This window comes from Salvelinus alpinus, chromosome 28, assembly GCF_045679555.1.
Source record: "Salvelinus alpinus chromosome 28, SLU_Salpinus.1, whole genome shotgun sequence".
In the NCBI taxonomy this organism is placed as follows: domain Eukaryota; kingdom Metazoa; phylum Chordata; class Actinopteri; order Salmoniformes; family Salmonidae; genus Salvelinus; species Salvelinus alpinus.
This window is the reverse complement of record NC_092113.1, coordinates 37,900,018-37,912,395: the sequence shown is the minus strand read 5'-3', so window position 1 is coordinate 37,912,395 and position 12,378 is coordinate 37,900,018. Positions and strand designations below refer to the sequence as shown.

The following is a 12,378-nucleotide window of genomic DNA, read 5'->3' as shown; positions in this document are numbered from 1 at the left end:
GCACTTCGACTCCCCTCTTCAAACCGTATGTATCAAGTCGGTTGACCATGGTTCAATCTGGAGCCCTTTTGAGTCACTACTGAACTGAGGGAATGGTGGTGTCACCGGGGCTTGAATGCCTCACACCAAACTCCAGCCCCCCCCAATCACTCCGAACTCACAACTTTTGGATTTCTCTGGAAGAAATTGAGATGTATGGAATTAAGTAAATAAAGTTTGTAAGACTGAACTCCTCCTCTATACCTTCTGTTGCCACAGTCCCAGGCGTTCTTCCAAAGTATACAACATGAAAAAGATGAGTTAATTACCCTGTGTTAATCTCTTTAGTTCATTTGAACGGGCTGCTTGGGTACCTAGTAAGTACTTCTCTGATTATTGAATTCAAGTCTTTTGGATGTTGTCAAGGGGATTAACATGAACTAACCGAACAAGCTAACTCTGCCCAATACCATAATAAACAGGTTGAACCTTCATTCAGCTCTTTACCAATTAACTTCTAGGACAGAAAAAACAACTTGTTACCTCATCAAGATTTTTTAGATCTGTTATTATGCACTAACTCAGGCCACTTCCTCAAAAGAATGATTCTACAAACAGATATCTCTCCCTCTCTAGCACTGTTCTTCTGAAAATAACTCTTTTTAGAGTTAGCTTCAAGAATAGGACACTTGTTTTCAGTGACCACATATCTTCCCTCTGGTTCCAACCTCCTGATGATTCCCAAAGGATTCGTCAGGGTCAGAAATCTGCCCCTCTTTGCGCCACTCTTCCCCCCCCTGATTTCTGGGAACAGTATCTGTTCCATTGGCTGCCAACAAGGCCAGGATGAGAGGGACTCTTGTGTAACCTGACAAAAACAAGCCTTGCCTTCTTGATATGCATCACTCTCTAAGCTGCTAGTGTGCACCAATCCAAGACTCATAGCCTGTAGTTCCAAATAAGAGAACCAATCAGTGGCCTGCTGCTTGGTGGAGTTGATGTGATCACTTTGTACAGACGGGATTGAGTCTACAGATAATAGAAGTACAGTTATTACCAGATTGTTATACATTGACTTAAATAGGGCGATGTTGGGGGCTCTCTCTTATGTAACCTGACAACATGACTATCCATCTGGATTGTTACACATTGACTTAAATAGGGCGATGTTGGGGGCTCTCTCTTATGTAACCTGACAACATGACTATCCATCTGGATTGTTATACATTGACTTAAATAGGGCGATGTTGGGGGCTCTCTCTTATGTAACCTGACAACATGACTATCCATCTGGATTGTTACACATTGACTTAAATAGGGCGATGTTGGGGGCTCTCTCTTATGTAACCTGACAACATGACTATCCATCTGGATTGTTACACATTGACTTAAATAGGGCGATGTTGGGGGCTCTCTCTTATGTAACCTGACAACATGACTATCCATCTGGATTGTTACACATTGACTTAAATAGGGCGATGTTGGGGGCTCTCTCTTATGTAACCTGACAACATGACTATCCATCTGGATTGTTACACATTGACTTAAATAGGGCGATGTTGGGGGCTCTCTCTTATGTAACCTGAGAACATGACTATCCATCTGGATTGTTATACATTGACTTAAATAGGGCGATGTTGGGGGCTCTCTCTTATGTAACCTGACAACATGACTATCCATCTGGATTGTTACACATTGACTTAAATAGGGCGATGTTGGGGGCTCTCTCTTATGTAACCTGAGAACATGACTATCCATCTGGATTGTTATACATTGACTTAAATAGGGCGATGTTGGGGGCTCTCTCTTATGTAACCTGACAACATGACTATCCATCTGGATTGTTACACATTGACTTAAATAGGGCGATGTTGGGGGCTCTCTCTTATGTAACCTGACAACATGACTATCCATCTGGATTGTTACACATTGACTTAAATAGGGCGATGTTGGGGGCTCTCTCTTATGTAACCTGACAACATGACTATCCATCTGGATTGTTATACATTGACTTAAATAGGGCGATGTTGGGGGCTCTCTCTTATGTAACCTGGCCATCTTGATGTGTAGCACTCTATAAAGCTGCTAAGCTAGCATTTGTACCAAAGGAAGTGAACAAGTGCACACTTTGGAAGAAAGCAGAGATTAATTGGGATGCAACTCGCTGTCGTCCTTCAATATCCAACCCCTTTATAAATGTGGGTTGTGTGATATCTGCTCCCCCCTCCTTAAACTGCTCCCAACCGGCCCTCTTCATTCACTACTTCGTTTCCATCCTTCCACTTCTCTACCACGTAGGACAGAACATCTAAGGTAAGGAATCAGACAGTACTCTTTTCTTTTACAGTGAATTTTGATTGGCAGCATCTTATTTCTGTTGTACTTACTAAAAAAAAACATTTAGAAGCTTTCTCTTCCATGTGTCATCTATTAATAATTATAAACGTTGTGGTTCGAGCACTGAATGCTGATTGGCTGACAGCCGTGGTATATCCGACCGTATACCACGGGAGTGATTTTTTTATTTTATTTTTTTACTGCTCTTGTGCCTAAGATCAGCCCTTAGCCGTGGTATATTGGCCATATACTACACCTCCTCGTGCCTTATTGTTGAAGTGTATGTGCTGTGAGATGAGGCATGGTCTATTACATTTCCTTTGCATTATGACCCCCAAACTAGAACTTATTGTGAAATTCTGGTGTAGGACGTCCAATGTTTTTATTAGAAATAAAGTTGCATTTTAACCTTGTGACGAACCAGATAGACCAAACCATGTGTTGTAACTACAACCCAATCTCTAGGTGTGGTCTGTCAGTGAGTCCCAACCCACAATTTGGAAAGCATTGTCCTTGGTTAGCAAAAAAGTATTTGTTAAAAAGTCCTACATGAAATCCGATTGCTATAACCTGAGCCAATATTACCCTCAATCTGATAAAATAAATATATATACCTATCAGTCAAAAGTCTGGACACCTACTCATTCAAGGTTTTTATTTTTTTATTTTTTACAATTTTCTACATTGTAGAATAATAGTGAAGGCATCAACACTATGAAATAACACATATAGAATCATGTAGTAACCAAAAAAGTGTTAAACAAATCAAAATATATTTTATATTCAACAAAGTAGCCACCCTTTGCCTTGATGACAGCTTTGCACACTCTTGGCATTCTCTCAACCAGCTTCATGAGGTAGTCACCTGGAATGCGTTTCAATTAACAGGTGTGCCTTGTTAATTTGTGGAATTTCTTTCCTTAATGTGTTTGAGCCAATCAGTTGTGTTGTGACAAAGTAGGGGTGGTATACAGAAGATAGCCCTATTTGGTTAAAGACCAAGTCCATATTTTGGCAAGAACAGCTCAAATAAACAAAGCGAAACAACATCACTACTATATGACATGAAGTTCAGTCAATACGGAAAATGTCAAGAACTTTGAAAGTTTCTTCAAGTGCAGTCACAAAAACCATCAAGCTCTATGATGGAACTGGCTCTCATGAGGACCGCCACAGGAAAGGAAGACCCTGATTTACCCCTGCTGCAGAGGATAAGTTCATTAGAGTTAACTGCACCTCAGATTGCAGCCCAAATAAATGCTTCACAGAGTTCAAGTAACAGACACACCTCAACATCAACTGTTCAGAGGAAACTGTGTGAATCAGGCCTTCATGGTCAAATTGCAGCAAAGAAACCACTACTAAAGGACACCAATAAGAAGAAGAGACTTGCCTTGGCCAAGAAACGCCAGCAATGGACATTAGACCAGTAGATATCTGTCCTTTCGTCTTAGTCCAAATTTGAGATTTTTGTCTTTGTGAGATGCAGAGTACATTTAACATTTACATTTAAGTCATTTAGCAGACGCTCTTATCCAGAGCGACTTACAAATTGGGTTAGTAGGTAAAAGGATGACCTCCGCATGTGTTTTTCCCACCGTGAAGCATGGAGGAGGAGATGTGATGGTGTGGGGGTGCTTTGCTGGTGACACTGTCAGTGATTTATTTAGAATTCCAGGCACACTTAACCAGCATGGCTTCCACAGCATTCTGCAGCGATATGCCATCCCATCTGGTTTGCGCTTAGTGGGACTATCATTTGTTTCATCAACAGGCAATGACCCAAAACACACCTCCAGGCTGTGGAAGGGCAATTTGACCAAGAAGGAGAGTGATGGAGTGCTGCATTATAGTTTGGGATGAGTAGGACTGTAGAGTGAGGGAACTCCTTCAAGACTGTTGAAAAAGCATTCCTCATGAAGCTGGTTGAGAGAATGCCAAGAGTGCAAAGCTGTGATCAAGGCAAAGGGTGGCTACTTTGAAGAATCTCAAATATAAAATATATTTTGATTTGTTTAACACTTTTTAGTTACTACATGATTCCATGTGTGTTATTTCATAGTTTTGATGTCTTCACTGTTATTCTACAATGTAGAAAATAGTACAAATAAAGAAAAACCCTTGAATGAGTAGTCGCCAAAGTTGAATGAGTAGGTTTGTCCAAATATTTGACTGGTACTGTACTGTATATATTTTACTATGTATAACTCCCATTTGACCTCTGGACATTATTATTTCTAGAGAAATTGTCAGTTTGCTTAACTTAATTTGACACACAGCTTTTTATTATAAGTTATTTATTATACGTTTTTATTACACTCACATATCTGTTGATACAAACTGAAATTAATGAGCTTCTAATCAACAAAATAAATTATGTAAAAATGTATTATACATTTTAACTTTGTCACTGAACAGTTTTCGCCTTTTAATTCTCAGGTTCAGAAGGTGACGACATGAAAGCCTTTATTGGATTGGCTGTGTGTGTGGTGGCACTGCTGGCTGTTGTCTGCACTGCAGGTAAATATAAATATATCACATGGTATACACTGAGTGTACAAAACATTAGGAGCACCTTCCTAATATTGAGTTGCACCCCCATTTGCCCTCAGAACAGCCTCAATTTGTCAGGGCATGGACTACAAGGTGTCAAAAGCATTCCACAGGGCTGCTGGCCCATGTTGACTCCACTGCTTCCCACATCTGTGTCAAGTTGGCTGGATGTCCTTTGGTGGACCATTACTGATACACACGGGAAACTGTTGAGCATGAGAAACCCAGCATCGTTGCAGTTCTTGACATACTCAAACCGGTGCTCCTGGCACCTACTACAATACCCCGTTTAAAGGCACTTAAATATTTTGTCTTGTCCATTCACCCTCTGAATGGCACACATACACATTCCATGTCTCAATGCTTAAAAATCCTTCCTCAACCTGTCTCCTCCCCTTCATCTACACTGATTGAAGTGTTTTAGTAAGTGACATCAATAAGGGATCATAGCTTTCACCTGGTCAGTCTGTCATGGAAGGAGCAGGTATTCCTAGGAACAGGTATTCTCAGTAAAGCTGCTACTATAGCCATAAATACAGGGTCAGGTATTGGTAACAATCCTAACGTTAGATCCTACATCTGTGGTTGGGGGCAATTTGTAATACAAATGATATGTCACAAATTCTCATTTGTGGCTAACGTTAGCTTGGTGGTTAGCTTGGTGGTTAACTTGCTAATGTTAATGTTAGCTAGGTTAGGGTTAAGTTTAGGAATTAACATGCTAAGTAGTTGAAAAGTTGCTAAATAGCCTTAACATATCATACTAATTTGAGTGTCCCAGATTTACATTTACTATGTTATTTCTAGTCAATGAGACCAGGCTGAGTCCCTTATTAAAAACAACAACATCTCCCAGAATTACTTCCTCTGATTCAGAGGGGTTGGGTTAAATGTGGAAGACACATTTCAGTTGAATGCATTCAGTTGTACAACTGACTGGGTATCCCCCTTTCCCTGTTACTGTGCAGGGTACTTGTTAACCATTTTACTATAGTGACCCCTAGTGGTCTTATAAGTAGTCAAGACGCCTCTGAACTATTTTAGGTTATTTATAGGAATTTGGGGGGAAAATGTTGAATGAAGTGAATACATTTAGAAAACATACTGCTGTGACAGTCAATAGTCTCTTCTAGAGCAGTGCAGCTTTAATAGAACCAGCCTTTGAAAGTCCTCCAGCATCCCAGCATGTTTTAGCCTGTGGGAAGGCACCCCAAAATGGTTAGTGTCTCGACATCTGACTCTTCCCATTGACCAAGGCTGGACGGCTGGAACCGCGTTCAAAGCACCAGGGCCGCATCAGATCTGGCAGCCGACAATTTCTCACAAGTCATCTGAGAGGATGCCTGCCATGGCCAACAAAAGAGTATAATAAATCAATTGAGCTTGAAGTCAATGGCTCGGGGCAAGCCCGCGAAATGACCGGCTTCTCCGTGGGCTTGTAGGTCGACGCCAGTGGTCTTTTTACAAATGACTGTTGATGTGTGTCAGTATGTCACTGACACCATGTGACACCAAGGGAGTACCCCGACTGCGCCGGCACCTCCGCTTCCCCGCCTCCAACTTTGGCAGGGCTTGTTAGGTTCTGAAGCGGACACGCTGAAATGGCATTGGTCACAGTCAATCGACGGCAAGGAAAACAAGTTTGAGTGCCATGCATAATGTCTAAAAGAGGGAGGGGGATTGGAAAGGGTGACTTCAACTTCCCCTTTTCTGGTGGAGGGGTTGGAAGGGGGGGGGGGGGTTGTGCCAGAACATGTATTTAGGGCAGAGCAGGATGGGTTGGACCCCACTTTAGTCTCACCACAGGGGGTTTAAAACACAGCCATGTGGTACCCCATTACTGTCCCCCTGCATTGCCCCCAAAATGGAAGAGAAAGATGTCTCTGTTGACAGTGAGAGGACGTTTCTTTTTGTACTAAGTTTATATTAATACTAACGTTAAACGTTTGGGGTCACTTAGAAAAGTCCTTGTTTTTGAAAGAAAAGCAAAAAAAATTGTCCATTGAAATAAAATAAAATTGATCAGAAATATAGTGTAGACATTGTTATTAATGTTGTAAATGACTATTGTAGCTGGAAAAGGCTGATTTGAAAAAAAATTGTTTAATGGAATATCTACATGGCGTACAGAGGCCCATTATCAGCATCCATCACTCCTGTGTTCCAATGGCACGTTGTGTTAGCTAATCCAAGTTCATCATTTTAAAAGGCTAATTGATCATTAGAAAACACTTTTGCAATTATGTTAGCACAGCTGAAAACTGTTGTGCTAATTAAAGAAACAATAAAACTGGCCTTTAGACTAGTTGAGTATCTGGCGCATCAGCGTTTGTGGGTTCGATTACAGGCTCAAAATGGCCAGAAACAAATAACTTTCTTCTGAAACTCATCAGTCTATTCTTGTTCTGAGAAATGAAGGCTAATGTGATGGTCTGGGGGTGCATTGGTGGTGGTAAAGTGGGAGATTTGCACAGGGTAAAAGGGATCTTGAAGAAGGAAAGCCATCGCTCCATTTCGCAACGCCCTGTAGACGGCGCTTAATTGGAGCCAATTTCCTCCTACAACAGGACAATGACCCAAAGCACAGCTCCAAACTATGCAAGAACTATTTAGGGAAGAAGCAGTCAGGTGGTATTCTGTCTATAATGGAGGGCCAGCACAGTCACCGGATCTCAACCCTATTGACCTGTTGTGGGAGCAGCTTGACCGTATGGTACGTAAGAAGTGCCCATCAAGCCAAACCAGCTTGTGGGAGGTGCTTCAGAAAAGCATGGGGTGAAATCTCTTCAGATTACCTCAACAAATTGACAGCTAGAATGCCAAAGGTCTGCAAGGCTGCAATTGCTGATTCTTTGACGAAAGCAAAGTTTGAAGGACAAAATTCTTATTTGAATTAAAGATCATTATTTATAACCTTGTCAACGTCTTGACTATATGTCATATTCATTTTGCAACTAATTTCATGTACATACATATACACTACCAGTCAAAAGTTTGGACACACCTACACATTCAAGGGTTTTTCATTCTTTTTTACTATTTTCTACATTGTAGAATAATAGTGAAGACATCAAAACTATGAAATGACACATGGAATCATGTAGTAACCAAAAAAGTGTTAAACAAATCAAAATCAATTTTATATTTGAGATTCTTCAAATAGCCACCTTTTACCTTGATGGCAGCCTTGCACATTCTTGTCATTCTCTCATATATTTACCCAGACACACTGAAGAGCAGTTTGTGACGATTCTCATGTTTTTGTTTTTGTCGTTCCAGGGCCCCCGGTGTTATCCGTCACCACTATATTGGTAAGATATTATATATACATCATGCTAATACTACTTTTTTTAATTAGTTTGTTATGCATATCATATCATCTGACAGCAAACATACTCATTTTCATATTTCATTATGACTCCTGATCAAATTACTTTAATTGGGTACACGTGTTCGAACAACACTGTGGCTGCGTTTACACAGGCTGCCCAATTCCGATGTATTGAAAGATCTGATACCTATTAGTCTTCTTCCCCAAAATGTTTAAATAGAAAGAAAAAAAACATAGAACCTGATCTTTTGAGTTCTGATTTTATTCCACATTCATATGTGGTTCTCAATCCTGATAAGATTATGATGTTTCTTATCTGACCTCAGTCTGGACGCTCAGTTTACCTGCCATTACCATGACAACCACCCCCACATTTTAAGGAACAATGGCAGGAAATTAGTATTGCATCTGTGTGCTATTTCAGAGGATACAGCGGTGTGAATGTGCAAATCTGACATGCGAGTGTGGACAGAATTGGGTTCTCAGGGTGGCTGTGTAAAAGCAGCTGATCATATACTGAACAAACATATAAATGCAACTTGTAATGTTTTGGGTTCATGAGTTGAAATAAAAGATCCCAGAAATGTTGATAAGGTGCATTCATGGGTCTGAGACCAGCCACCCGGACAGCTGATGAATCTGAGAAGTATTTCTGTCTGTAATAAAGCCTATTTGTGGGGGAAAACTAATTCTGATTGGCTGCACACTTGCCCCAGTCATGTGAAATCCATAGATTAGGGCCCAATGAATTTATTTAAATTTACTGATTTCCTCATTATATGAACTGTAACGCAGTAAAATCATTGAAATTGTTGAATGTTGCGTTTATATTTTTGTTCAATGTAGATCTCGCATGACGTCATCCACTAGATTCCACCATTTTAGGGAGCCATTCGTGGCCAGTCCCCATGTCGTTATGCGCTCAATATTGTAACATGACACGACAGTTGATATACTGGTATACATAGAATTAAATAGAACAATTAAATAGAAATTAGTATTGCATCTGTGTGCTATTTCAGAGGATACAGCGGTGTGAATGCAGCTATCTTGGTCAATTAGACTCATTTGAATGTATCCCTGACCAAGATAGCTACCATTATCAGCATATTCTTGTCTTATGAGGGTCTATGACATAGCCACTCTAGTAATTTTATGTAACTCTATGCTAGTGTGCCTCTTTTAAAATATGATCCACTTGTCGGATTCACTCCCACCAGCAAGAACCATACACTATGACCCAAGGGTCTGAGCTGGAGGGGTACTGCATTGACCTGCTGGCGGAGATCGCCAAAAAGTTGGACTTCAAGTACACCGTGCACCTGGTGAAGGATGGAAAATACGGGCAACAGGACGAGAGCGGAAACTGGTTGGGGATGATCGGGGAGGTGGTCCGAGGGGTGAGTGGCCTGGACAGAAGGGTATACGGTACGCTGGGGGATTGGACAGAAGGTATCAGGTGGTGGTGTACGGTACGCTGGGGGATTGGACAGAAGGTATCAGTATACGGTACGCTGGGGGATTGGACGGAAGGTATCAGGTGGTGGTGTACGGTACGCTGGGGGATTGGACGGAAGGTATCAGGTGGTGGTATACGGTACGCTGGGGGATTGGACAGAAGGTATCAGGTGGTGGTGTACGGTACGCTGGGGGATTGGACGGAAGGTATCAGGTGGTGGTGTACGGTACGCTGGGGGATTGGACGGAAGGTATCAGGTGGTGGTGTACGGTACGCTGGGGGATTGGACGGAAGGTATCAGTATACGGTACGCTGGGGGATTGGACAGAAGGTATCAGGTGGTGGTATACGGTACGCTGCAGGATTGGACAGAAGGTATCAGTATACAGTACGCTGAGGGATTGGACAGAAGGTATCAGGTGGTGGTGTACGGTACGCTGGGGGATTGGACGGAAGGTATCAGGTGGTGGTATACGGTACACTGGGGGATTGGACAGAAGGTATCAGGTGGTGGTGTACGGTACGCTGGGGGATTGGACGGAAGGTATCAGGTGGTGGTGTACGGTACGCTGGGGGATTGGACAGAAGGTATCAGGTGGTGGTGTACGGTACGCTGGGGGATTGGACGGAAGGTATCAGGTGGTGGTGTACGGTACGCTGGGGGATTGGACAGAAGGTATCAGGTGGTGGTATACGGTACGGTGGGGGATTGGACAGAAGGTATCAGGTGGTGGTATACGGTACGCTGGGGGATTGGACGGAAGGTATCAGGTGGTGGTGTACGGTACGCTGGGGGATTGGACGGAAGGTATCAGGTGGTGGTATACGCTACGCTGGGGGATTGGATGGAAGGTATCAGGTGGTGGTGTACGGTACGCTGGGGGATTGGACGGAAGGTATCAGGTGGTGGTATACGGTACGCTGGGGGATTGGACGGAAGGTATCAGGTGGTGGTGTACGGTACGCTGGGGGATTGGACGGAAGGTATCAGGTGGTGGTGTACGGTACGCTGGGGGATTGGACAGAAGGTATCAGGTGGTGGTATACGGTACGCTGGGGGATTGGACAGAAGGTATCAGGTGGTGGTGTACGGTACGCTGGGGGATTGGACGGAAGGTATCAGGTGGTGGTATACGGTACGCTGGGGGATTGGACAGAAGGTATCAGGTGGTGGTATACGGTACGCTGGGGGATTGGACGGAAGGTATCAGGTGGTGGTATACGCTACGCTGGGGGATTGGACGGAAGGTATCAGGTGGTGGTATACGGTATGCTGGGGGATTGGACAGAAGGTATCAGGTGGTGGTATACGGTACGCTGGGGGATTGGACAGAAGGTATCAGTATACAGTACGCTGAGGGATTGGACAGAAGGTATCAGTATACAGTACGCTGGGGGATTGGACAGAAGGTATCAGTATACAGTACGCTGGGGGATTGGACAGAAGGTATCAGGTGGTGGTGTACGGTACGCTGGGGGATTGGACAGAAGGTATCAGTATACAGTACGCTGGGGGATTGGACAGAAGGTATCAGGTGGTGGTGTACGGTACGCTGGGGGATTGGACAGAAGGTATCAGGTGGTGGTGTACGGTACGCTGGGGGATTGGACGGAAGGTATCAGGTGGTGGTGTACGGTACGCTGGGGGATTGGACAGAAGGTATCAGGTGGTGGTGTACGGTACGCTGGGGGATTGGACGGAAGGTATCAGGTGGTGGTATACGGTACGCTGGGGGATTGGACAGAAGGTATCAGGTGGTGGTATACGGTACGCTGCGGGATTGGACAGAAGGTATCAGTATACGGTACGCTGGGGGATTGGACAGAAGGTATCAGGTGGTGGTGTACGGTACGCTGGGGGATTGGACGGAAGGTATCAGGTGGTGGTATACGGTACGCTGGGGGATTGGACAGAAGGTATCAGGTGGTGGTGTACGGTACGCTGGGGGATTGGACGGAAGGTATCAGGTGGTGGTATACGGTACGCTGGGGGATTGGACAGAAGGTATCAGTATACAGTACGCTGAGGGATTGGACAGAAGGTATCAGGTGGTGGTGTACGGTACGCTGGGGGATTGGACAGAAGGTATCAGGTGGTCGTGTACGGTACGCTGAGGGATTGGACAGAAGGTATCAGGTGATGGTGTACGGTACGCTGGGGGATTGGACAGAAGGTATCAGTATACGGTACGCTGGGGGATTGGACAGAAGGTATCAGGTGGTGGTGTACGGTACGCTGGGGGATTGGACGGAAGGTATCAGGTGGTGGTATACGGTATGCTGGGGGATTGGACAGAAGGTATCAGGTGGTGGTATACGGTACGCTGGGGGATTGGACAGAAGGTATCAGTATACAGTACGCTGAGGGATTGGACAGAAGGTATCAGTATACAGTACGCTGGGGGATTGGACAGAAGGTATCAGTATACAGTACGCTGGGGGATTGGACAGAAGGTATCAGGTGGTGGTGTACGGTACGCTGGGGGATTGGACAGAAGGTATCAGTATACAGTACGCTGGGGGATTGGACAGAAGGTATCAGGTGGTGGTGTACGGTACGCTGGGGGATTGGACAGAAGGTATCAGGTGGTGGTGTACGGTACGCTGGGGGATTGGACGGAAGGTATCAGGTGGTGGTGTACGGTACGCTGGGGGATTGGACAGAAGGTATCAGGTGGTGGTGTACGGTACGCTGGGGGATTGGACGGAAGGTATCAGG

At 44.0% G+C, this 12,378-nt stretch overlaps 1 protein-coding gene across 1 annotated transcript in view; it reads left to right on the top strand.

Moving 5' to 3' along the window:
- The first annotated feature begins 2,178 nt into the window (after positions 1-2,178).
- LOC139557820 (probable glutamate receptor) overlaps positions 2,179-12,378 on the top strand; it is a 29,103-nt gene continuing 18,903 nt past the window's right edge. Inside the window, exons 1-4 of the mRNA XM_071373041.1 lie at positions 2,179-2,292; positions 4,756-4,836; positions 8,149-8,180; positions 9,421-9,600. Of these exons, the coding sequence (XP_071229142.1) occupies positions 4,773-4,836; positions 8,149-8,180; positions 9,421-9,600 (276 nt within the window). The 5' untranslated portion in view covers positions 2,179-2,292; positions 4,756-4,772. The remainder of the gene's footprint in view (positions 2,293-4,755; positions 4,837-8,148; positions 8,181-9,420; positions 9,601-12,378) is intronic.